The sequence below is a fragment of the Pelophylax lessonae genome, assembly GCF_965119305.1.
Source record: "Pelophylax lessonae genome assembly, chromosome: 13".
NCBI lineage: Eukaryota > Metazoa > Chordata > Amphibia > Anura > Ranidae > Pelophylax > Pelophylax lessonae.
In genome coordinates this window covers 74,636,201-74,663,166 of record NC_138780.1, presented here as the reverse complement: position 1 = coordinate 74,663,166, position 26,966 = coordinate 74,636,201, and the positions used below count along the sequence as shown (strand labels likewise).

At 43.1% G+C, this 26,966-nt stretch overlaps 1 protein-coding gene across 1 annotated transcript in view; it reads left to right on the top strand.

Moving 5' to 3' along the window:
• PLEKHG3 (pleckstrin homology and RhoGEF domain containing G3) overlaps nucleotides 1–26,966 on the top strand; it is a 343,950-nt gene that overhangs the window by 253,731 nt on the left and 63,253 nt on the right. The window contains exon 3 of the mRNA XM_082242593.1: nucleotides 23,376–23,830. Coding sequence (XP_082098719.1) covers nucleotides 23,376–23,830 — 455 coding nt within the window. The remainder of the gene's footprint in view (nucleotides 1–23,375; nucleotides 23,831–26,966) is intronic.

The window sequence follows — 26,966 nt, the reverse complement described above, 5'->3', positions numbered from 1 at the left end:
AGCAACATAGCCCTACGTTAGTTTGCCTGTGAGGGGCTGACCGCCGACGTAGATAGTCGTGCTGCGGTCGGCAAGTGGTTAATAAAAAATCAGTGTGGAAGAGCAGTAGGGGGAGGTAATCCAGGAGCTGTTTAGTTCCACTGTCAGCTCATCCTTAATCAGTCTCATAAAATACAGATATCAATCCAACAATTTGGAGAGCAGGAACGTCTCAAATGTGTGCTTACCCAGGAACACAAAGTAGCAGAGATCTCACCAACAGAGTCCAAGAGATGGATCAAGCAAGCTGTCAGGTGGTTTACTCCTTCAACATCTATTAATTAGTAATTGAAATATCAGTTTAGGGTGGACTGAACTTTTTAAAAAATGCACTGCTACCCCACTGCTATATTAGATCTGGCAGCTTAGTACTTGCCTGCAGGTAGATGACTTTGGATGCAGATGTGAGTGTTCTCTTTTATCATGCACATCTTTTGGTAAATATATGAATGCTGACTTTCCCAATTGGTATTTGACCTGAACAAGCACTTATCAAAGTATTGACCACAATCAGTGTGCAGTTGTCTTGCTAATTTTTGGACTGCCTTGGTAAATGTGGTTCATCAAGATCTGCATTGAGTTTCACCCTCCTTAAGGGCCGTACACACTTGACGAAAATCCGACGAAATATCCTCAGATTTTTCTCTGTCTTCTCAGCGTTCATTACCGTTTTTAGTCGACAGTGCATAAATGTTCACGAAATTTCTCGTCCGATTTTTCTTTTTTTTGGCACATTTGTTCCTAGACTTCTGGGTTGTCAGCAACTTCAGATCATGCGCGGCCTTTTGTATCCGATTTTTCATGGACGTACTGCATACACATTAAACAAAAATCGGTCGTCTGGGGACGGACTAAAAAAATTTTGGTGTTTGTCCCTTCGTTTTTTTTCGTTGAAAATGTTGGCATCGGCTGCTGAAAGTTGTGTACACACAAGCCGAAAATCGTACGATTTTACCTCGGACAGGAATTTTCGGCAGATTTTCTACTAGTGTGTACCCTGCTTTACCATGGATCCTACGTTTTGATGAAACCACTATCTTTTGCTTTTATTAGTGGTTTTCTTATAAATAAATTTTGACTTGTGTCTTTCTTTTTGTTTTACTTTTTTTTTTTTTGGGAAACAATTTTGGAGGTTCCTAAAATGTGATGTGATGTACCTAGCAGGAACGCATGAGATCTTTTCTAACAAAAATCTGGTAAGCGTCCTACCTGTGCTATACATTACTATTTAAATCCACCAATTTTAATGAAATTCTCCAAGTCAGGTGAGCCGCGTGTGCCGAGTTGAGGGTTTGAACTTGTATTCTAAAGAGACATCTGATATACCTGGAAACACCTTTCTGTGTGATTTTGGTGGGTGGGAGGAAAGTGCGTCTCTTGACGTCTAGTTTCCTGTCTAGAGGCGGAGAAAGAGAAGGGCGGCTTGGGAGACTGAACGTGATAGAATGATGTCAGTCTGTCCACACCTCTCCCTGCACACATATCTCATGTAGAGAAGACACTACGCTGGTCTGGAGAAGGAGCACAGGCTCCAACTGATACAAAATGTTTGATGAAAGGGGCCGATTCGAAGGGTTAAACCGCAGGATATCTCGCCTATTTGGTATGTGAATTTATTTGGACATCATCCTTATATTATGATGTTTCTGTGTTTTTTTTTTTTATATCCCTTTTTGATTTTTTTTTTTCAAACATTTGTTATTTTCATAATGCACTCTAGTTGGAGGTTTTAATGTATTATTTGCTTGTTGCCATCCTGGAGCTGAAATATTTGTTTGGAGAAATGACTTGGGTGAAATGCTAAAGATGCCCATTGATGGGTAGAATGTCAATTAAAAATTCTTAGGCAACTAATGTTTTTCTAATAATTAGTGGGTCAAATCGATTGTTCGTTTTTGACCATAGAGATTAAAAATTTTGAAGGAGCAGGGAAAAAAAAATTCTGGGACAAGCAAATTTCCAACATTTTTATGTGGTTTTCGTTCGGTAAAGTACGCTCATTCCAAAATCAAGTGTTAAAAGTAAGAATTGTTTGAACGATTGAAACGTCAAAGACAAGATTGAAAGACATGAGAATGTTCTGAGCATTTTTGTATGAATTTTCCCAAGACTTTTCCAAAGAATTTTCACTTGACGTTCTATCCATTTATGGCCAGCTTTAGTCTGCATTCACACCTGAGCAGAACGTAATCCTAGTGATTTCAAAGCATTTCACAAGTTTTGTGCAAGTGTTTTTGCACGTCGTATATCAGGTTCTAGACATTGGTTTCCTGGGCTGGGCAAGGGAAGATAGCAGTTTTTAGGAGGAGAGGAATTGAGCTAAAAGATGCAGGTATCGTGCGATTTACAGGTGCACCCATGGAAGTCTGTAGGGCCAAAAATGCCTGAATATACAAAAAAAAAAGCTCATGTACTGTTTTGAGCATAGGGCGACTGATCATACAAGTGTGAACTGCAGCTTATATGTTCAGTGTTACTTTTAAAGATTTCTTTTGTTTTTGCTTTCAACAGGGGATTTTGTATACAGTAAACCCCCCTTATATCGCGGTTCAGTTTTCGCGGTCCTGGTATTTCGCATTTTTTTTTCCTGTAAGACCTATTAATATTATTGTATTAAATATTTTTGTGTTTTCCTCTTGCCCTCTTTCTCAATATCTTTTGTGTTTAAAGCGGTAGTATCCCGCTTTTTTCACTTTTACCTACAGGTAAGCCTATAATAAGGCTTACCTGTAGGTACAAATAATATCTCCTAAACCGGCACAGTTTAGGAGATATTTACAGTGCATGCAGCCACTCGCGCGAGCGCTCTGAAGGTCTGGGGGGACCTTCAATTAAGTTGCCGGGAGCTTGCCGGAAAAATCACTCCCGCGCGCATGCGCGGGAGTGACGTCATCGCGGCTCCGGCCAATCAGCGCGCCGGAGCCGTCTCTTCCGGCCAATCAGCGCGCCGGATCCGCCGAACCCGGAAGAGACGACGAGGGATCATGGCAGCGCCCGCATCGATGTCCGGGGGTCCGTGTCGGGGCTTCGTTTTAAGGTAAGTTACACATAATGGGCTAGTATGCGATGCATACTAGCTCATTATGCCTTTTTGTCTTGCAGGTTTTTTTTTTTTATTTATTTTTTTATAGGGTTTACAACCGCTTTAAATGTGTTTCTATTCTTTTAAAAGTGTGTTCAAAGACCTTTAAAATGCTTTTAAAAGTTATAAAAACATGCCTAGGGTGTATTTAAATCGGGTATTTCTATTTTGCGGATTTTCACTTATCGCGGGTACGTCAGGAACATAACCCCCGCGATGGAGGAGGGTTTACTGTACATTTAATTCACATGGGTCTGTTTATTCGACCAGGGTTGTACTTGGCTTTAGCTGTGTATGGTGGGTATTCTCACACATACTGGTGTTAGTGATTGTAAACCACTTTTTTTTTTTGTTTTTGTTTTTTTCTAGTAATAAACATGTTAAACTTACCTGCTCTGTGCAATGGGGCTGCACAGAGCATTCCCAATCCTTCTGGGGTCCCCTGCAGGTGTTCCTGGCTCCTCCTCTTCAGCGTGTGCCCCCAGAGTAAGCCACTTCCTATGGGGGCACTCATGCCCAAGCTACACTGCCTGTGTCTGTAGATACAAACAGCATGGCTCGGCCCCAATCCCCTGTCGCAGGATTTGATGGCAGCAGGAGCCAATGGCCCCCGCTGCTATCAGTCTGCCCTGTGAGAGCGGAGAGCGCTGCTGCTCTTGGGCACAGTGCAAATATTTTCCTGGCCCTCCCAAAACCACTTATTAACTATTTGCAGGCAGTGCGGGCTCAAGGGGCAGCTGCTTTGGGCCCCACAACAATGACTGGACCCAGGGCAGCTGCCCCTATTGCCCTGTGTTAAAGACGGCCCTGAGGGGGCTGTAGGTGATCCTTTGCCAAAGAAAAATGCATTAAGGTACAAAACCTTTAGAACCACTTTAAGCATCATCCATGTACACAACTGTGTGGTTGTGCTTTATATCAAGGCATAAGCTGAAAAGTGCAGAAAAGGGTGATTGTAGAGCACTTGCATAGCAAATTCCAATGTGAGTATGTAGGGCTTTATAGGTCTATATATGTAAGATACTGAAACTTTACAGGAATTCTAGAATTTAAGGTGTGTGATAATAATACTTCCTGGCCATTGAGGTAAAGGAAAGTTTCACTAAGCTGTGGGTGAAAAAAGGAGGTTATCTTGGTTATTCAATAAAAAAATGTGAATATAGAAATGTCAACATTAGGAATGACTTTTCTCTGGAATCTGAGATTTCCACAAAAATAAATATAATGGACCTCCTGATACCACCTTCGCTGTCTTTGGGGTCGAAAGTTTTCAACCAACAGGCAATTCTCACCAGGATTAGGCTATAGAAGATGCGATTTTTCTTTCCTGCAACCTGTGGAAAACAATGAATATTGCTAGCGGCTATAGCTGCTGGCTGTAATAGCATGCTAGAAATTCGAAATGCTGGTTGGATAATGGATACAATCAGCCAGCCCATAGATGGTTAGAATCTTGGCCATCCCTGCTGATCTGGCCAAGATTCAAACCATCTATGGCCAGCTTAAGGGCATCTAGGGATGGTGTCTACACTGAACTTGGATAGGCATGCTTCTCAGAATGCAAACTCATCCATTGGTTGTACTGTGTACTAACGTCTACACTTCTTAATATCTATGTACTGTGACACCTTTATGGGTCGTTTCCACTGAGCTTTCTGGTTCGGTACGGTACGCTATTTATGCCGTTTCCATTATGAATGGTACCCTAATTCCGAACCGTACTGTACCACTTTTTGGTACCCTTTCGTTGGGGTACCAAGCACATTAGTACCGTACCAACAGGGTGGAGCTACACTCTGCAGAACTTTGATTGGTTGTCTATCGCAGCTTTCCTGCTACACCACGCCTATTATGAAAGGGTACTATTGGCAGTGGAAACGCAATGTGTACCGTTCCGAACCGTACCGTACTGAACCGAACCGTACCGTACCACTCAGTGGAAACGAGGCATTAGATTTTTTCATAGCATGGTATTAATTTCTGCAAAGTCAGGAGATGTTTACTCAAAAAACATGTAAATCAGTGCATGAGGACACCATAATTGGCCAAGAGTTTTTGAAAATTTCAGCCCCTGCTTTTATTCGTATTAGGCGGTGTCTTGTTAATAGCGTGTTTCGGGGTAAACAGTGGTGTCGTTCCCTAAACCAGCATCTGATGTGTTATACCATATCTATGTGATCTGGTGCATGGAAAACATACTTCACATATCTGTATTCAATAAATAATTTTTATGACACCACGTTCTTTCTTCTCGTTGTCTTAGTGAGGGCAGGTTTACTGCAGATAGAAGAATTTAATGTGAATTTTAAAGTTAATCTTTATCGATAAAGGGCAGTGTTGTCAGTATATAGTGCTTTGATTGGCTTAGTGTATATCTGTTGTGACGCAGGTTATGGATTTATGTTTTCTTGGACTTTATACAAGTTATGCTAGGAATTTATGTGCAAGGCTTTCAGTATGCCTGGAAAATATGACTTCTTTAAGATGTTATGGAATTACACATACTGTAGCTGCTGAATTTTAATATTAGGACACTTACCTTGCAGCTTCACTGTCGGTTCCCTACTGCGCATGCGCAATGGCCCGGCAGAGGGGGCCGGACTTCCGAGTGATCGCGCCCTGGTGCAATCTCCCGGAAATGGGGACAGCAGTTACCTGTCAAAAAAAGGTACCTGCCCCCCCCCCCCGAAAGGTGCCTCCGGAGGGGGGAGGAGTCAGATAAGCAGAGCTTCTACTTTTGGGTGGAACTCCGCTTTTAAAGTAAAGTAAATCCAAAAACAAAAATGTCATATAATGTAGCTCATCAGTCCTTACATATACATGCTGCATTATTTTATTCTATTTTGGTTTTCTTTCTGGCTTTTTTCCTTTTATTTTTACCTGGTAAACCTGCCAATAACATGCTTTCTGTCTGTCCCTCCATTGGTGTGTGCTTTGTGAAAATGTTTTAAATAGCTGCAACTCGGCACTGCTTATGTTAAATGCCATGGCAAATATGAACACCTGTGAAGTTCCAAAGATGCACTTCACAGCTCCCCCCCCCCCCCCCCCATTTTTATTTTTTTCTTGCCTCCCCAGCTCTTACCTGTTGCTGGTGCGTTCAGCGTTTACCCCCCACCCACAGAGTGGATCCAGTATTGTCCTGTTGAGATCTTCTTCTTCTTTTCTGTAGCTGCCTGCTGGACCCCGCACCACCATGTTCCCCATGTGACAACTTTAGGGGGCTGCGCCATCTCTTCCAGGTTCTGGTGCAGCCTCCCAATGACGTGCCACTGGGACTGTCCTCCTTCGTTAGTAAATTGGGTGACATGCAGGGCTCCCAGCACTTCCCGGAATATCACATATCCCCGGAGGCACTGACGTCATTCACCTAGGTCAATAATAGAGGATGGGAAGGGGGGCAAAACTTAATCTGCAAATAAAGCAAGCAAACTACGGAAAAATGTGCTGCCACATGTGGCATGTCCAGCAAAGAGTCCTTTGAATCCCGCACCTTTTCACTTCTGGTTAAAGTTAAGTTTGTCTTAAGCTCCATCCTATTCCCTGCTCTTCTATAAATGGTAAACAATGTTTTCCAGAGGTGGTCTTCTACTTTTCGGTCCTGCACTATTTAGACTTCTCCCAAAAATCCTGGTGTCATTTATATGACTTGAATGACTGTTTAGTTACTAAATGGAGGCCAGAGAGTAAGGGAGGGCAATCTTTGCTTCCCAATAGTGACATAGATTTAGTTTTCTAAAACGGGGGTGCTCAGCCTGTGGGCCACATGCCTGGGGTCAGCAACCCGTTGATTGCAATCTGGGCTTGCCGACCCGCTATTCCAGAGCATCAGAGTGCAGAGAGGTGGTACTAGCAGCAGAGGAAGCAGGTGGCAGTGGTGGGAGCAGGAGCTGCATAAGCCTCTTCTATAGCTCCGGCTCCTGTCCCAGATCCAGTGATACCAAGTGCACTCTGCCTCGAATCCTTTCTAGCAGCCTGAAGAGCGATGCCAGCAGTTGCAAGAGGAAAAGAAGGTCAGTGTATTAAAAAAACACCTTTACTGGGCATAATCGCTTTTGCAATGGGCATATTAGCACCTATAAAAGGATTAACACCTATTAAGTTGCTTTCACGCTGCATTGAGCCATAGACTTCTAGTTTGGTGCGCTTTATGGAGGCACACAAAAATTCCATGCAGGCGTTTTGATGAGCTCTCAGAAAGTACACCACACCCGTGAGATGCAATAGAAGTTTATGGCAAAGGTCAGCTAATTGGCACACGTGGTGCAGGTAGACTTCAGTGCATCAGTGTGAAATCATCCTTATAGGGGGCCCAGTAAGGGCTTGTTAACATTTGTGGTTTGGGCTTGTTTACAATTGCGTTTTGGGGGTCAGTAAAACCCCATCATTTATTGTGGCCTGCGACCAGTTACCAAATCACTTAAGTGGCACTTGCTTTTCAAAAGGTTGAGCACCCCTGATCTAAAAGAACACTTGGTGCAGGATCTAAGAAAAGGCAGGGTGGGGGTTTTATGGCAGAAGAGATGCATTCAGTCTCTTTGACCAAAAATACCTGCTAGCTATTTTTTACATTACGTGATTCATTACCTTGATTTGTCTCCTCTTCCAGTCCATTACATGGGGGGAATTGGCAATTTGATAAGCCCCACCAATTGGATCCTGAAATAGTAGATGAGCTAAGTGCCTACCAGAAACTGGCTCATTTTATTTATCTTAAAGCACTATCCACAATGCGTACAGGCTGATCTCAACATGGCAGGAGGTGGCATGAGTGATCTACTTCGTTATTTGCATTCACTTGAAAAAAAAAATTAATGAAAAACAAAAAATCCTGAGAAAAAGGTAAGACGCGATCTCCTAAATGTTTTCTCAGGCAACACATGACGCATTCCTTTTTGGTGCATCCATTTTTTGGCGTTTTTGAAAATAGTATCTGTCATAGTTGTCACACGTCATTTCCCAGAAGGCTGTATGAAGGTCCCTGGACAGTAAAACCGATAAGACAATGAGGTTTTGAGACAAATATAGATTATATTCTTTTACAAACACACACTCCCATAGTAATAGATGTGATAACGTATTACTTAAAATGGAAAGGTTTACTCCTTCTGTGCACTTTGTACTCAGCCTTCTTTCACACACATTATGGTTACTGCCGTATGCCTTACTCTTGTTTCATGTGTCTAGTTTTAGTGTATTCTTCTGGTGAATGTGTATTTAAAAAGACCTGGAACACACCCAGACATACATTGATTCTTTACATTGTAGGCGTACGGTACATAGAAACTTGATTGCAAAGTTTACACCTGTATAACTGCAGCATGGAATGCAGCTGTTTGATATGGATATGCAGATGGCCATAATTACGCCAATTTTCTAAGTTACGTTAATTTACACTATTTTAAATTTACAACCATGACAAAAGAAGAATTTTTTTTTTCCGGGCTCTTACCACCACCTGCTGCATGCTCCCGACTTCTGACCCTCTCTTCCAGCATCCCCCAGCCTCTGACCATGTCCCGCACCATGCCCCCAGCCTCTGACCATGTCCCGTAGCATGCCACCTAGTCTCTGACCATGTCTCTCGGCATGCCCACAGCCTCTGACCCTGTCTCTCTGCATGCACACAGCCTCTGACCATGTCTCTCTGCATGCCCACAGCCTCTGACCGTGTCTCTCGGCATGCCCATAGCCTCTGACCGTGTCTCTCGGCATGTCCACAGCCTCTGACCGTGTCTCTCGGCATGCCCACAGCCTCTGACCGTGTCTCTCGGCATGCCCACAGCCTCTGACCGTGTCTCTCGGCATGCCCACAGCCTCTGACCGTGTCTCTCGGCATGCCCACAGCCTCTGACCGTGTCTCTCGGCATGCCCACAGCCTCTGACCGTGTCTCTCGGCATGCCCACAGCCTCTGACCGTGTCTCTCGGCATGCCCACAGCCTCTGAACGTGTCTCTCGGCATGCCCACAGCCTCTGAACGTGTCTCTCGGCATGCCCACAGCCTCTGAACGTGTCTCTCGGCATGCCCACAGCCTCTGAACGTGTCCCTCGGCATGCCCACAGCCTCTGGCCGTGTCCCTCGGCATGCCCACAGCCTCTGGCCGTGTCCCTTGGCATGCCCACAGCCTCTGGCCATGTCCCTCGGCATGCCCACAGCCTCTGGCCACCTTTTGCAGCATGGCCCAGTCCTTGACCACCCCCTGCAGCATGTCTCTAGCCTTTACACTTGAACCCCTCTATAGCCTGTCATTGGACCACCACTGATGTATATAAAAAGAAATCGGAACAACTGCAGTACATACAAGGTCTAGTAAGGTCTTGATTTTACAGCCCAAATAACATTCTTGCTGTAACAGGAAAGCCACATATGGCTGGATATTTAAAATATATTATTTTAGGCTGCAAAATGAAGCTGAATAACCTTACACAGTTCCGTAGTAATTTTCCATAAGGCTGCAGAAAAAAACATCACTTTGGACCACACTCTGCATTAATCACCATGAATACCATAAAGTGAACGATACCTGAGTTTTGACCTCTCCACCTAAAACAGAGATTCCAGTTTTGCATAGTTGCAAGAATGCTGCACCTCATTAGGGTCTAGGGCAGTGATGGTGAACCTTGGCACCCCAGATGTTTTGGAACTATTATTTCCTATGATGCTCAACTACACTGCAGAGTGCATGAGCATCATGGGAAATGTTGTTCCAAAACATCTGGGGTGCCAGGGTTCACCATCACTGGTCTAGGGAGTCTATTGGTAAGATATCCCTGCCATAGTTCTCAGTGCTTCTCACCAGTAGTGGCAATTATGAAATCAAACAATTGTGTCCCTCTTCCCCAGTGACATCCTAAAATAGAACCGTTGGGGAATGCCGCTGTGTTGTCCACTTTTACTCCATCTTCTATAAAGTGATTATCTGTTAGCATAGAATGACCGTTTTTAGGGCTTTCCTAATAGCCCATCAGTGTTCAGTTGTCTGTGTGTACGCGAGAAAGCAATAGAACACATTAAGCTTATCTACTTTTGAGGTGGATGGCCAGGTCATTTTTGATTTCATACTTCTCTGCTTTTGGGAAAATCAGACTTTTTTTAAAGAAATGGAAGTACTGGCACTTTTTTTGTCTGTAGTTAACCAGCTGGAGTGTCCCCGAACAGTCCTGCTCTGTTCTTTTTTGTATCATGAAGACACAAGCAAATCTAAATAGGACTACGCAGCATGAGGCTGCGTGCAGAACATACAAACAACTGCAGACTCCTGCTCCATCAGATCACATATACCCACTCTTGTCTCTAAATTAAAGCATTCATTTGAATCCATTTTATAATCTATTTTTACTGAGGTCAATCACCTTTCAAAAATAAGCATATCCTTTATTTAATGAGTAACTAGACTGGATACCAACATTGCCTCCCCTAACTATATATAGCATTACTGTGCTGGTATGTAAATATTCATGCACCAAGTCAAGGCATTTCCATTATATTTGCATTTATTATAGTTTTAGTTGTGGTACCATTCGAGGATCACATGCAATAAACTGATTTTTCTTATTTTGTCTCCCTGGCATTTTGGGGTGAGGTTTGCTTTCTGCAGTTTTTGACAAATGCCTCCTACTGGACCTCTCAATTCTACTGTAGCACTCTCCATACTGTAACATTTACGACAAATTGGACAAGCAGAATGAGATTCTTTGTGATGGCCACAGTAGCAGGATAAGCAGGGAACTTAATTGCAGAGTTCTTGCAATCTAATTTCCTGGAACATAAAGGAATACAGCAAGGGATTTACCTCCATCAAAAACTGGAATAGTAGCTTTGAGTGGATTAAATCTTTGGCCTTTTAGATGTGGGCTTTAGCTTAAAGTACACAATGGTGTGAAGAGGCCCTAAAGCAACCTTCAGCACTACCTGAAATTTATTAAACACTACTTTAAGCTCTAAATTGTCTTTTAATGGAACAGTCATTGCTCTTATTATGACCTGTATTTACCATTCCCAAACTGGAGCTGGTGAAAGTTAATTAAAAGTGTATCTATAACCAAAAATGTTTTTTTTTTTAATTTTGGACAGACTGGAGGAAAAGGTTGGAACCTCCCTCCTCTCAGGGTCTCCTGCTATCCAGGGCTCTGTTGTCACTTTGTTCTGGGGACAATGTTTTACCAGACAGAAAGTAAGGGAAAATCTGCATCAAGGAAATGGGCAACAATTAAAAGCTGACAGAGGCTTTAGCCTTTCCCCCATAAAGCAGGAGTCTCATTCGAATTAAAACCTTACCCCTCTTGTCCATGGATTCATGCCTGAATACTTCTCTTTACCTGTGTAAAGAATTTCTGAATGATTCTCCCCCCATCTTTATGTCCAATATTGCCTGATAGCTCTTCCCCCTACGGGAAGCCCGATTTGTGGGTGTTCTTTTGTGGAGCTCAAGCAGAACTCCACTGCTCCTGCCCCCTCTGTTGTGAGCGTGTTTGTCAGGTGCACTGGCCTCATTCTCACTAGTCACAGCTAAAGATTCCCAAAAGCCAAAAATATAGTACAGTTTAGTCTTGACTGCACACCTACCTCTGACCCCCTGTGTTGTGAGGAAGCCTGTATTTTAGTGACTCAGGCCACATGCTTTGTGTCTGCCTGGTGCCAGGGAACTGCCCTCTCAATCAAGCCAATTAGTTAACCTTCTCCTACAGAGCAGCGTGAACCATTGCCCCTATCAAAATGAGACATACACTTTGTCCCCTAGGGGGCAGAATAAAGAAAATTTGTAAGTGGTGTAACTCCTTTACCTTTAAAAATAGTGTTTTTGCTATGCTGTTGCTGCTTAACCTGTGTAAGGTTTGCTGTTGAGATTTCCTATTCTCTCCTGGGGACAACATTTTTCACCAGACAGAAAGTGAAGCAATCTTTCCAAAGCCACATCCAAATGCAGTAAAACTTGACAGAAGTTCAATTCTTTTCCCACTCTATCCCAATCTTAAAAAAAAAAAAAAAAAAAAAATGGCTATAGATATACCTAAATGTCTTTATTTTTTTAAATTTTTTTATAACTCTCTGGCGGTTGGTGGTGAGATCTCTGCAGATACCTGCGTTTGCAGTTGCACATCTATGCATTAACAGAAGGTCTCACATTTTCTGCTGGATTTTTAATTTTTATGTCATGGAGAGTGAAAAATTAGGAGTAAATATACCCTAGGCAGAAATAGGAACTCTTTCGTGGTCTCACTGTATGGGCAATAAGCTATACAACGAAGCTGGATGGGTTCACCAGTTTTTCTGTAGCCCCTGTTCAGACCAGTAGAGAGCAAATGTAGCACATTGTGTGCAAGTACCTGGTACATGAGAAGATCTACTTTAGTTTGCTTGGAGGAATTCAATATATACACTATATTACCAAAAGTATTTGGGATGCCTTGCTTTACACGTTACATGAACTTTAATGGTATCCCAGTCTTAGTCCATAGTGTTCAATATGGAGTTGCCCACCCTTTGTAGCTATAACAGCTTCAACTCTTCTGGGAAGGCTGTCCACAAGGTTTAGGAGTGTGTCCATGGCAATGTTTGACCATTCTTCCAGAAGTGCATTTGTGAGGTCAGGCACTGATGTGGACGAGAAGGCCTGGCTTGCAGTCTCCGCTCTAATTCATCCCAAAGGTGTTCTATTGGGTCAGGACTCTGCAGGCCAGTCAAATTTCTCCACCCCAAACTCGCTCACCCATGTCTTTATGGACCTTGCTTTGTGTACTGGTACAAATCAGGTGGAGGGGGGATTTTGGTGTGGGGTTGTTCTTCAGGGGTTGGGCTTGGGCCCTTCATTCCAGTGAGTTAAGGCGTCAGCATACAAAGACATTTTGGAAAATTTCATGCTCCCAACTTTGTGGAAAAGTTTGGGGATGGCCCCTTCCTGTTCCAACATGACTGTGCACCACAGCACAAACAAGGTCCATAAAGACATGGATGAACGAGTTTGGGGTGGAGGAACTTAACTGGCCTGCACAGAGTCCTGACCTCAACCAGATAGAACACCTTTGGGATGTACGACGTTCAGTGGTTAATGGACCAGTGACTGCGGATGGTCAGTGATGCTGTACGCAGTTTTTTGTCTGTTTAAGAAGGAGAGAAGAATGAAAACCCTCAGATTGCCAGGGAATGACGTCACCTGGATGTCTTGCCAGCTGCTGGGGGTGATGTAATGAAAAGGGTAAGCGTGCTAGCAGCAAGAGATTGGTAGATGGGAGCTCACGCTGTAGGACATGAGGGAGAAGCGGCCTAGTAGAGGGAGGGGGGATGTGTGGTGGCCCTTTATGAAAGCACACACAGGGCTTTACACAGGCAGTCTTGTCTCTGTAGATGCAGCCCTTCTGAGCTCTGGTGATACCGATCTATGAATTTCTAACAGTCATGGGGCTATCAAAATTTCAATATATCAGAACAAATTGTAAACATTTGTTCAAGTTGCATTTTTTCAAAACTTGAAATAATCCTATCCCATCTACCCTTCAAGACAGACTTACGAGGCTAATTATGGGGCTCTATTGAAACTAACTGTAAAAGATTTCTCCCACATAGGGTAATTAATGCTTCCTTGGATGGGGAGAGCAGCCGCTTTAAAAATGCTAACCCTACCCAAACTGTTGAATTATTTTCGCAGTCCTCATACAAGTTTTCTAGAAGCTTTTTTTGCGCCATTTTTATATGGCAAGGAAAAAAGCCTTGCATAGCGTACACTATTCTAGGTAGGCATAAATCTAGAGGCGGCGCGGGACTACCAATGCTTCGCAATAATACTATTCCGCCTTACTAGATCAAATCAAAGCCTGGTTTATGCCTTTAGATAAACAATAGGTGAACATAGAACAAGCTATGATCCAGAATCACCACCTAATATCATTGTTGATGGCAGGTGCTATTTCCGTTGCTAGCTCCAATATTCCTCTCCACTCTATAGTAGCTTCTGTGCAGGCGTGGAAATTTCTCCTAAATCATACTAACCTTAAACACCCATGTGTAACCTTAGACACTCCTTTGGGAACTTCTGAGCATCTTTTACCCTTGTTAAGTCTCACAATGGCTGAGAAGAGGACTCACCACCTACAAAGACCTAACAGAGCAAACTGAGAGCAATCTTGACTATTCCTACCTTCGGATACGCAACTTTCACCACACACATCCCTCCTCGAGCATTGACATAGATACCAAAATACTTAAATCAGAAGTAAAGGGGGCACCTCTTGGTTCTACGATAATCTCCAAAACTCAGAACCTTTTGCATAATCCCCACAGATGCTTAGCTGGGAAAGGGATCTGACCAGATCCTTCTCCCTAAGGGAGTGGCAACATGTGTTAGCTAATAACCTAAGCGTTTCACATTGCGTAAACCACTGGGATAACGCTTTAAAAACCCTTTATAGAAGCTATCTCGCACCATGTACATTATCTAAATGGCATTCTGATGCATCACCCCTATGCTGGCGTGTATAGCCTAACGCAAATATGGTGGACTTGCAAATCCCGCAAGAGTTTTTGGAATTCAGTTTCTTCTTATTTCACAAGTCACCGGAATTTTGAGTACCCCGATGCCACACCTAGCCTTATTAGGTTGGAAGATAGATTCCTTCCCTATGCAATACAAAACTATAGTGTCTCCTATTCTTATTGCAGCAAGGTTGACTATCACCTCCGCGTGAAAGTCCTCCAACGCACTAAATATATCAGAAGTTATTGGAAGGGTTAATTCCCATTACTGCTGTGAGAAATTCCTAGCAATCAAAAACCAAGGCTTGAAACCTTTCCAAATGAAGTGAAGATTCTGGGACTCTATTTTCAAACTATCAGAATTATAACACTAAGAATTTATACGGCTCTGAAATTACTGGAATAGTGAAATTTTACACAAAAGATAATGCAGATAGTTTCCTTTTGTTTTAGTTGTTTTCGGTTTAATTTTTGTTTGCTTTTTTTATTTTACTTTCACCTCCTAATCCAGATAAAAGGCATCGGCTGATGTCTAGGACTATCCACTTGATAATCCGACCAGTTAAGCAAGATAGAATTGTTTAATGCCCAGCGATAGGTGGATAGCGCATAGCAATTTATTGAAAGTTTATCTATGTTTTTTTGGCTTTTTTTATGTCTCTCTATGTTGATTTTGAGGTTCCACAATGAACTACCATATATATCCATACCTTATTAAAACTTCAATAAAAACTAAATGAAGGAAATAATCCTTTCCAGGTCTCCAGCGTTGTTAATCCTATTGATTCTTTTTTGTTCGGCCTTGATTGCTGCACAGGTTCTCTTTAAGCTGTAAGCTAGAGAAGATCAATATACCAATACAGTGCAGGGAAATGATCAGAGTGGGGAATGGTGGGTTTGCAGGAACAAGATCTGTGTGCGTAGTCGACGAAGCAGATCTGTTGTTACTGTTAACCATCTGTTTCAAGTCAAAACATATTGCAACTAGGGCTGTAATTACTGTTAAGAGAATTTCCATTAAAGGAGAACCACATTATGTTTTCAGTGAATACACATCCCTTAGTAATATTTTATGTGACATTTATAGACTTAAATATACATTTTGTATGCTTGCTGTTCATTATTTTTAACGATATTTAATAAACCAATTTATTGATTCTCCATCTAGTGGCTCAGACAGTGCAGTCACAACCTTTCCGATGGACTGCTGACTGTTAAATGCCAAAAGTTTAAAGACCTCCAAGTCTTCTCTTTCTGATTATTCCATGCATGTGCCCTTCTTTGGGTGTCAGCATCCCAGTCTGTGTGACCCATTTAGTGGTGGGGTCCTCTCAGGATCTAAGAGAATGTGGAGGTAAGTCTTAGGGGCCATTTTAATACTGCATTAGCGATTCCCCCCCACATAGAAATGACGGCGGTGTGGGACCTAAATGGGGCACTAAGCCTGGCAGTATAGATTAAGACAGTGGTGTGGGGTTCAGTAACTGAAGGGGAAGGTGTTCATCTCTATTCAGACAAAATTCAAATCGTCATGTACAGCTTTGGCTAAAGCCTCGTACACACGCAACGATTGTTGGCTGACCGATCGTCCGACTTTTGTCCAGAGTGGTGTTTTGTTGGTTGGAATGTGCCTAGACTGCACACGAATTTTCTCGGCCAACAAAAATCTACTTCAGGAGTGATGTCATGTGCTGGTTTACTTTCCGTGTGTTTTTTCTTCTCTGAGCATGCCCAGTCTTGCTCATCAGATTTTTGTCTGCCGAAATCTGTACTGACTGACGGAAAATCGGCCGTTGTGTTGACGGCCAACAAAAATTTTATAGCCTGCACACCAGATTTTTTTCGGCCGAAAAGTCGGAGTCGGTTGTCGGAAGCATCACACTAACAAGCCGAAAATCGGCCGATCGGACACTGGCCGAAAATTCACGGCCAATTATCGACGCGTGTGTACGGGGCTTTAGACTCAAAGTAGGTTTTGCAAGGACATAGTGATCAATTTAAAGTCCAGTGCAGGTGTTTGTAGACACCCGTAATCTTCTTTACTTTAGAAATGTTTCTGACCAGCTCAGTTTTACTTTAAAGGTGTCCACTGAGGCATAATCTGGTACCATCCAGTAAAACTGTCTTCAGATTGCTTCATAAACCTGTACACTGTGGCCACTTACAGAGCTAGGTTCAGAGATAGGTGAAGCATGGGAAGCGGCTGATGGCTTACCTACCCAATTGACCATAGAAACAGTTGCAGGCACCATATGAAGATGGTGGTCATCCAACCCAGCTGAAAATAGCCAGATTTGATAATATCCCTATGTCATGCCTATGTGAACTGTAACATATATAATTAAAAAATGACATTGCCTACAGCATTCCTATTGTTTAAAAAGAAAATAGCAGTGGAAATCTCATGGCACGGTTGTTTACATCCCTCATTAGAGATGTAAGAGGGAGTAGAAATGAGTTATGACAGCTCTAGGAGAGGCAGCTGGTGTGGGAGCACAAGCAGACCCTGTAATTATTTAGTTATGGGGTCCCGTCATGTGTTTATTATAATTCTTTATGGATGGATAAATCCCAGTTGCCATGTAGCCAATTAGATTCAAGGAAACCTGTCATTAGAATTTTTTTGGACCACTGTTGCTTAAAGTGAACCTAAAGCCACAACTGTTATTTTAGTTGTGAAAAGTTGGGGAAGGTTTATAACTTCTGGCGGGTTTTGCTGCTGTCATGGGCTATGGTAGGGAGTTTTCCTCTTATTTTATATGGTAACCTTGTCCTCAAAGCAGCAGGTGGGAGGAGATCTCTCGAACAGAGAGCCAAATAGATATAAATCCTGACAGCGGTTGTAAACCTTCCTTACTTCATCCAAAACGAAGAAGAAAGTATTGCTGATTGATACATTTTACTTCCTTTTAAAACTTTTAGGCCCCGTTAACATTGCCGCGATCCGACTTGGGGGGGCGACCTCCGAGGTCGCGGTGCGAGCAGCTCGCCGCGACCTCGGAGCGGCCGCCACGGACTTCATAACACTTCAATAAGTCTATGGCGGTCGTCTCCGGGTCGCCCCAAAGAAGCTCCGGACCCTTTTTCTAAGTCGGAGCGACTTGTGTCGCTCCTATTAGAATGGGTCCGCAGCTTCCCTATGGAAGGTGACCTACGGCGACCTGTGAGGCGACCGGGTCGCCTCACAGGTCGCCTTAGTGTGAACGGGGACTTAGTTGCCCGGTTGTCTTGCTGGCCATAATATGGATAAATGTGTTCCAGGCCAGTGACTGGCTTTTGAAGCGGATATATGAATGGCAGCCCTGGATCTTAATCTTTAAAAAAACAAGACCGCAGTAGCAGCTCCCAGATTTCTAAACTCACTGATTATTCTGTATATCCTGATGGTGCCTGCTTGTTCCTGAAATCTTCATCAATTTCCCCACCTTTTGCATGAAATCTCATTGATTGTATGGCACCAGAATTTGTTCTGGGTCTCAGTCTGCCTCTAGGGAAATGTGTTATGTGTACACACGCATCGATAGTTGGCCGTGAATTTTCGGCCAACGTCCGATCGGCCGATTTTCGGCTTGTTAGTATGATGCTTTCGACAACCGACTCCAACTTTTCGGCCGAAAAAAATCTGGTGTGCAGGCTATAAAATTTTTGTTGGCCGTCAACATAACGGCCGATTTTCCGTCAGTCAGTACAGATTTCAGCAGACAAAAATCTGATGAGCAAGACTGGGCATGCTCAGAGAAGAAAAAACACACGGAAAGTAAACCAGCACATGACATCACTTCTGAAGTAGATTTTTGTTGGCCGAGAAAATTCGTGTGCAGTCTAGGCACATTCCAACCAACAAAACACCACTCTGGACAAAAGTCGGACGATCGGTCAGCCAACAATCGTTGCGTGTGTACGAGGCTTTAGCCAAAGCTGTACATGACGATTTGAATTTTGTCTGAATAGAGATGAACACCTTCCCCTTCAGTTACTGAACCCCACACCACTGTCTTAATCTATACTGCCAGGCTTAGTGCCCCATTTTTCAGCAGACAAAAATCTGATGAGCAAGACTGGGCATGCTCAGAGAAGAAAAAACACACGGAAAGTAAACCAGAACATGACATCACTTCTGAAGTAGATTTTTGTTGGCCGAGAAAATTTGTGCGCAGTCTAGAGCACATTTCAACCAACACAACAACACTGGACAAAAGACGGCCGATTGGTCGGCCGATAATCGTTGCGTGTGTACGAGGCATTACTCTAGCTGTCGGCTGACATCTACACTTTTCATCAGACTGGCTGTCATTTCCTGGCAGGAAGGACAGTGTCCCATCTCTTTCCAGAAGATGACACCTCTCATTGCCCTGGGCTAATACAGCAACAAAAGATTTCATTGAATGGTAATTAGCATATACAGTTCATGTGTAACCCATTCATTTTACTACAAAGTCTTAATTATTTCTTTGCGTTTTCCCAAGAGAGGCGACAGGTTTCAGGCACTTGCTTCCTTATATGGAAAACCCTCTTTTTTAACACTTTGGTTAGGCTGTTACCCTAACAGTTGAAGATGTTGGTTATACAGTATACGTAGCCCAATATCCGGCTACTGTGTGTTTTTTTTTCTCGGTTTAGCCTAAATCCAGTCTTAAAGGCTAGGTGTGTGGGGGTGGGGTGGACTTTTCCTTTAGGAATGCAGGCCATATATGATTTGATCTTTGAAGTCATTTGAAAAGGCCGTAAGTAAATTCCTCAGTCGCTTTAAAATACGCAAGCCATTTATTTCCCACACATTCATGTAAAGACCTGGCCGCCCAGTTGAATGGCATATGTAGGATTCCCATAGTGTCTTAATTATTGGCAAATTGATCCCTAAACTATTTAAGTTGGTTCATATTTGGCAAATGCATTGCCTTCTTAAAGTGAACCGGTTAGCAATTTAACATTTTTAAAAGTCCTACCTAGGAGCCTTGAAGTCAGAGCAGTCAACCCCTCAATGACCAAATAAAGCCTCGTGCACACGCGTCGAAATTCGGCCGGGAATTTTCGTCCGACGACCGATCTGCCGATTTTCGGCTTGTTAGTATGATGCTTCTGACAACCGACTCCGACTTTTCGGCTGAAAAAAATCTGGTGTGCAGGCTATAAAATTTTTGTCCGCCGTCAAAACAAGGCCGATTTTCGTGCAGTCAGTACAGATTTCGACAGGGAAAAATCTTATGAGCAAGACCGGGCATGCTCAGAGAAGAAAGAACACAAAGAAAACCAACACATGACATCACTTCTGAAGTAGAATTTTGTCAGGCGAGAAAATTCGTGTGCAGTCTAGGCACATTCCAACGAACAAAACACAACTCTGGATAAAAGATGGACGATCGGTCGGCCGATAATCGTTGCGTGTGTACGGGGCTTAAAACTACTTCAGAGAGCTGCACACAGGAGGGTTTTTTTTTGGTTAATAAATGTAATGGCAGGCAGCTCAGGGTTAAAGTGACACTAAACTCTGGTTTAAAACACAAATCTATTCAAGTATGTGCATATTGACTAAAAAAAACCCTTCCACTGCTCTGTCTCCTCCAGGTCTCCATATTTTTTTCTGCTGTGGTTGGACTTTTTCTTAGAGGGTGGCTACATTTCTTCTTCCTGGTCCCACAGTAGGCTGGTACGTAGCCACCCTCTCTTGCTCACACCTGAGGAGGACTGTGGATTTTGCACTATTGAATTTGTGGTGTTCATAGAGCCTTGCACATAACCGCACCTAACATGTATGGCTCACCAGTAAATCTGACTTTCAGCAAACATTCTCTGCAGGTGAATCATCCAGGTCTGTGTGTTTTTTAATAAGTGATTGATTCCCAACAAGAGAATGTTTGGTAAAAGTCATATTCTTTCTATATATCTCCTATTTTATGCTTAAAGTGTATATATTCCTTGAAAAAGTGGATATTCAGAAGCACTAATGTTCTTAATCATTGCACAAGTGACTGTCTGTAAAATAGTTTTCAGGTCTTGGAACTTTAAAAAAAAAAAAAAAAGTTACTCAGGGGTCAGTGAGAAGAATGCTTCTTACATTGGTGGTCAGTGGGAAGAATGCCCCTTATATTGGTGGTCAGTGGGAAGAATGCCTCTAAGGGTCCATTTTTTTTTTTTTTCCCGCTCAGGCACTTTTTTTTTTTTTAAACGGACACGGTAGACTTTTTTTATAGGGTTCGTTCCGTATGTCCGTTTTTCTTCCATCCGTTTACGGATGGAAAACGGACATAAAGCATGTCTATGGCATTGTGGACGTTAGTGGATGCTATCCGCTGACATCCATTTTTGCGTCCGTTCAGTTTTTTAAACGGAAGAAAAAGAGTTTTCTTCCGTCTCAAAAAACAGAACTGAACGGAATGGACGCAAAACAGATGTCAGCGGATGGTCATCCGCTAATATCCGCAATCCCATAGACATGCATTATGTCAGTTTTTCATCCGCAAACGGATGGGAGGAAAAACGGACATACGGAACGCCCATGTGAAAGGACCCTAAAGGCCCGTAAACACGAGTGGAAATTCGGCCGGGAATTTTCGTCCGACCGATCTGCCGATTTTCGGCTTGTTAGTATGGTGCTCTCGACAACCGACTCCGACTTTTCGGCCGAAAAAATCCTGGTGTGCAGGCTATAAAATTTTTGTCCTCCGTCAAAACACGTCCGATTTTCGTGCAGTCAGTACATATTTCGATGGGGAAAAATCTTATGAGCAAGACTAGGCATGCTCAGAGATGAAAGAACACATACAAAGCAATCCAACACATGACATCACTTCTGAAGTAGAATTCTGTCATGCGGGAAAATTTATGTGCAGTCTAGAGCACATTCCAACCAACAGACACCACTCTGGACAAAGGACGGACGAGCGGTCGGTGGAAATTCGTTGCGTGTGTACGAGGCTTTACAATGGTGGTCAGTCGGAAGAATGCCCTCCTTAAAGCGGAGTTCCGGCCACAAAAAAAAAATTTTAATTTACATACCCCCGGGACAGTCAGGGCGAGTACATTCCACAATGGCTAGTCTCTGATCTGTCCCGGTTCGCACTTACCTGCAAGATGAAATACTTACTTTTAAAATTTCTTCTCCAGCGTTGCCATCTCTGTTGTGGGCATCTGAAGCCAGCCTGATCCTCTTCTGCGTCCTCTTCCGTGTCTTCTTCTCCCAGAATGCGCCTGCACCGGCCACTCTCGTCACTTCCGGTGCGGCGCCGCATTCCTCCACAGCTTCTGGGCATGCCCAGAAGCTGTTTAGCAAGAGAATGCGGCGTCGCACCGGAAGTGACGAGCGGGGCCGGTGCCGTCGCATTGATTCCTGGGAGCGATGACGTTCAGCTCCCAGGAATCATTGCAAACCGCAAGTGACGGCGCGGGCCGCTGCCGCCGAGGGAGGAAGTGGAAGAAAGGTGAGTATTTCTTTCTACAATTACAAGGTAAGTAAAAAAAAAAGAAAAACCTAACTATCCATTTCCTTTTCAGGTGAAGAAAAGCAAGCGGATGGCCACAAAATTGATTGTCGATTTTGTGGCCGGAACTCCGCTTTAAAGACCACAAAAACATAATTTTCAGGTTGCTGGTTATGCCAAGTAGCACATGAGGAGGTCAATCAGCCACAGCTCAAGGAACCTCCAACCAACTCTGGAGGAACCCTGTTTGAGAATATCTGACCAACATCATTTATTTAACAAGATTGTTGCTTGGAGCTATTCCTAGTAAAACCTACAGAGTATCTGATTGGCTTTAGCCCATAAATATGCCCTTTCTTCCAGTACGGGCAACAAGGAAGAGAAGGCAGTGTTGAGGACTGGATGAAATCCTAAAACAAATACTTGAGGGAAATTCTTCTCCATGTGTATTCCATCCTTATTAGCATCACAAGGCAGAGTGAACACATAATTAGTGGGAAGAAGTGTCACATGTCCTCTAGTCCCTATTGTCAAATCTCCAATGGGTGTTTCTCATGGTAATACCTTTTCTTTAGGGGCAGGTATGACCAAGGTCATTTTTACTCCTTTCCTACACAGAGGTGCCTGGGGACTAGAAACAGAACATCCTACTTGGTATTTATTAGTCTCTGCACTGGCAACAGGAGGAGTCCTGGGTTGGCTCTGACTCATGCTGCTTGGATGATGGCTTGTTGAACGATTGTGCCATTTTACCAGCCAAATTCTGTATATTGTAGATCAAGCCATCAGTCGACGGTGACAATGATTAAGGGTGAGTGAATGGATTTGAAACAGGCAATTAACATAACTTCAAGGTTTTTAATTTTACCTGAATATAAGAATTCAGATCTGTCTAATCAATTAAGAATTGTTCAATTTTTGAAACGCAATCACCTGGAATCCCTCAGATCAGACCCATCTGTGTGCAAATTTTCAGGTGAAACAAACATTTGAGAATTGCTGATTCTTTTGCTTTGTGATCTTTGTATAGGAAACAGCTGGTGCTCCTCAGGATGGATAGGGTGGAAGGTTTTACTGTGATACAGAGCAGGCCACATAGATAAGTCCCAGAGAGACAAGGATGATAGAATTTATATGTAGAACTTTTACATTTAATCTTAGGAAAAAATGACTGCGCTAAGATAAAGTAAATTGGTTCTGTTTTTATTTTCCTGTTGCTTTTAATCTCCTGTTTAAATGGCTTCCTTGTGTCCTTTACTGGAATTTTAACTTTTCTGGACAATACAATGTCACTATCTGAAATCAAGATTTAAATTCAACGAAGTGCTTTAATTTAACTTAAATTCCTGTCTGTCTTTTCCCCAGAATCCCCCAGGCTGTCCGCGGGCTCTTCCAGCAGCAATGAAAAGTTCTCCAGCTCTGCCTCCCTCTCTACAGACTTTTATGATTCGGATCGACCTGTAAGCCTCATCTCTACAGCATCTTCTGGATCCCTTCGTGAGGGGCGCGATCTCTATGACAATATCAGACCAGCAGAGGAGGAGCTGTTGGGTAACACTCCAACTGGTCTGGCCATGGAGCTAGTGTCTGGGGACAACCTGCACACCACTTTCCGGGACATGCAAAGTGGATTAAAAAATTCCTACACTGTAAATGGCAACAATAATGTTAACCGACGAAGCCATGGTTCTAGGTCTCTGTCTCCATTCGGGACCAAAGTTAGTGGGATTTCCAGCAAACTGACTTATGTGGAACGCGTGGTGCTAGAAATCATAGACACTGAGAGGATGTATGTCCTGGATCTGCGCAGTATTGTGGAGGTAGGTAACAGTCTCTATACAATGGCCTTATGGGAAATTCTATACTGCTATGTGGCATGAAAATTGGAGGGTTGTAGCCCAGAACTTTTTTGGGATTAGCTTAATCTTTATCAGATCTAAGTGAAATCTTGACAATCAGGCCTTGGCTGTGCCCTTAACATGTTTACCCTATAAGGAGTGTATTCTTGGTCATCTAGAAATGCAGAGCTTCTGAACCTATACATTTTGGGATTGGGGTGTCACAGTAACCTTTAAAAAGAACTTGTGGGGGACAAAACTGTTGACTTGTTTATAAGGCCTTGTTTACACTATGGCAGTCATTGCCACTCCTCTGAAAAGTAATATGTGGTGGTTTGCTTTTCAGGGGCTATTGAAAAGCAGGTCACAGGTGATATTTCACTTCCTGGACACCTGTTTTAACCCCTACAAAACCTGTAGCACTACATTGCGACTGCATGCATTACGTGAGGTTGCAGAGAAGCCTTATTAACTTAAATGGGTTGTTTGCGGTGATACTACTTGCAGAACAAGACCTGTGGCTTACTTTTTTTGCAGCGTGTAATATCATGGCTGGTGACTATGTTAAGTTGTGCCTGAGTGGTTGGGGGGCAGGAAAACCGCAGCTCAGCCGCCTATTTTTACCACCCCTTAGCCACCCGGGTATCTGATGACTAAAGATATATGATTCAGAACAAGTATTAGGATTAGAAATTTTGACTAATCTTATTTTCTTGATCTACTTGCTTAGTGGCTTAAAAGTATTAAAGTAAAAGGCTGCCAGGCAATTAGCATTTTCAGGAGCTTAGCAGTTGCTCTGTATTTGAGGTTTCCTTATAATTACAGGAAAGCTACATTGTTCCTGTATAGTTTAGCAAACAGTCTGTCACAAACCATAAGATAACTGCCTACCCACTATGACACTTGTAAAGGCTCGTACACACTTGACAGTGCATAAATGTTCACGAAATTTCTCGTCCGTATTTTTTTTTTTTTTGGGATGTTTGTTCCTAGACTTCCGGGTTGTCAGCAACTTCAGATCATACGCGGTCTTTAGTATCCGATTTTTTGCGGACGTACTGCATACACATTAAACGAAAATCGGTCGTCTGGGGACGGGCGATAAAAATTTTGGTGTTTGTATCTCCGTCTTTTTTCATCGAAAATGTCGGCATCGCCTGCTGAAAGTTGTGTACACACCAGCCGAAAATCGTACGATTTTACCTTGGATGGTAATTTTCGGCAGTTTTTTTACTAGTGTGTACCCCACTTAAGAAATAAACAGGAGGGAGAAGGCAGGGGACACCTTATTGTGTAGTCTTTCTAATGGAAAAACAATGCATTCAGTCTGGGAAGGCAGGAGTTGAAAGGGTAACAAAAAACGTAGGCTTCTTTCACATGGGCGTTCCGTATGTCCGTATAAAACCCCATCCGTTTGCGGATGTATGTCAATGGGATTGCGGATGACCATCCGCTGACATCGGATTTGTGTCCTTTCAGTTCTGTTCCGTTTTTTGGAACGGAACAGAACCCTATTTTTCTTCCGTTTAAAAAACGGAACGGATGCAAAATCGGATGTCAGCGGTGTCATCCGCTGACATCCGCAATCCCCATAGACATGCATTATGTCCGTATATCATCCGCAAACGAATGGGATGATATGCGGACATACGGACACGGATGACACAAGTGTCATCTGTGTCCGTAAAATAAATAAATAAATAAATGCCGGAGCGGATCGCAATATGGTCTGCTCCGTGTGAAAGAGGCCTTACATTGGGTGGGAAGGATGGTCATGCTCAAAAAAAAAAAAACTGGAAAAAGAAACTCCCAACTAGTAGCGGAGGTGTACAAATCACAAGAAACAGTTGCAGTTCTAGTTAAGGTTTCTAAAATGTATACTATTCAGACGTAAAAAAAATATATATGGTTAAGAGCCCATTCACACTGCCGCGACTTGTCAGGCGACTTGTCAGCATGACAAGTCGCGGTCAGTCGCGGTCCATTGAGTAGTACAGGACCCGTTCTAATAGGAGCGACACAAGTCGCTCCGACTTAGAAAAAGGGTCCTGTACTACTTTGGGGCAACCTCGGAGCGACTTGCATAGACTTCCATTTGAAGTCCATGTGAAGTCCCTGCAAGTCGCGCCGAAGTCGCGGTGCACGCGACTTCACAGGTCGCCCCCCGAAGTCGTGCCGCTTCAGTGTGAACCGGCACTAAGAGTAAGCGGTGTTGAACCCAAATCTAAACAAGGAATAATGGAGCTTTTCCATGATTGGTGAACCTCTGCCCATTTTTATTTTTTAGACACTTTGGCTCTCTAGGATGCTCTTTTTTTATACCCAATCATGTTACGGACTTGTTACTAGTTACCCCAATTAGTTACAAAATGTGGTTTCTTTTTAGTACCACTTATCAAATGTTTTCTACTGTGTGTAAGTCCCAGGCCACACTGGTGCAATGCAGGAAATCCTGTGATTCTGTGCCAAATTCTGCATCGCACCTGAATCGCACACTGGTTCACACTGAGATCTGCAAACTGCTGGGGGTGTGAATGTAAAGTTAATGACCCCCCAGATCGGTTCACAGTGCGAACTGTCAAATGGTGCAGGAATTTCCTTTCTATGGTAAACGAAGAACAAAAAATAATGAGGAACATTTCCAGCATGGTGGCAATTCTCTATAACTAGTAACAAGCATTATAGTACACTTGTAGCTTTGATGGGAACCACTATGCAGTGTGATCATCCTTCAGTAATCATTTGATTGGTTGCCACCCTTGTGAATCGCTCCTCATCCACACTTTCCCTAATAATATCCTTCGACATAACAGACAATGGGATCTCCCTCATTCCCTATAAATCTTTTAGCACTTCATATAGAAAAAGGTGGGGGACACATGGTGCTAGCTAATCAGGGAGAAAAGATTAGTGCTTAGCCAAGGATTTACAACCTATCCTAATGCTTCTCACCCCAGACTGGCCTTGTCCGGTGATGTCTCCTCTGGCCTGATAGAGATTAAGTTATCTGAAAACTGGAGACTGGCATCTTTGGTTGCTCTTCTTTAGAATGCTTTCAAAGATTTTTGACAGCTGTGTTTAGGCCACACTGTTTGTATTTATTGAAGGGGGTTAGAGC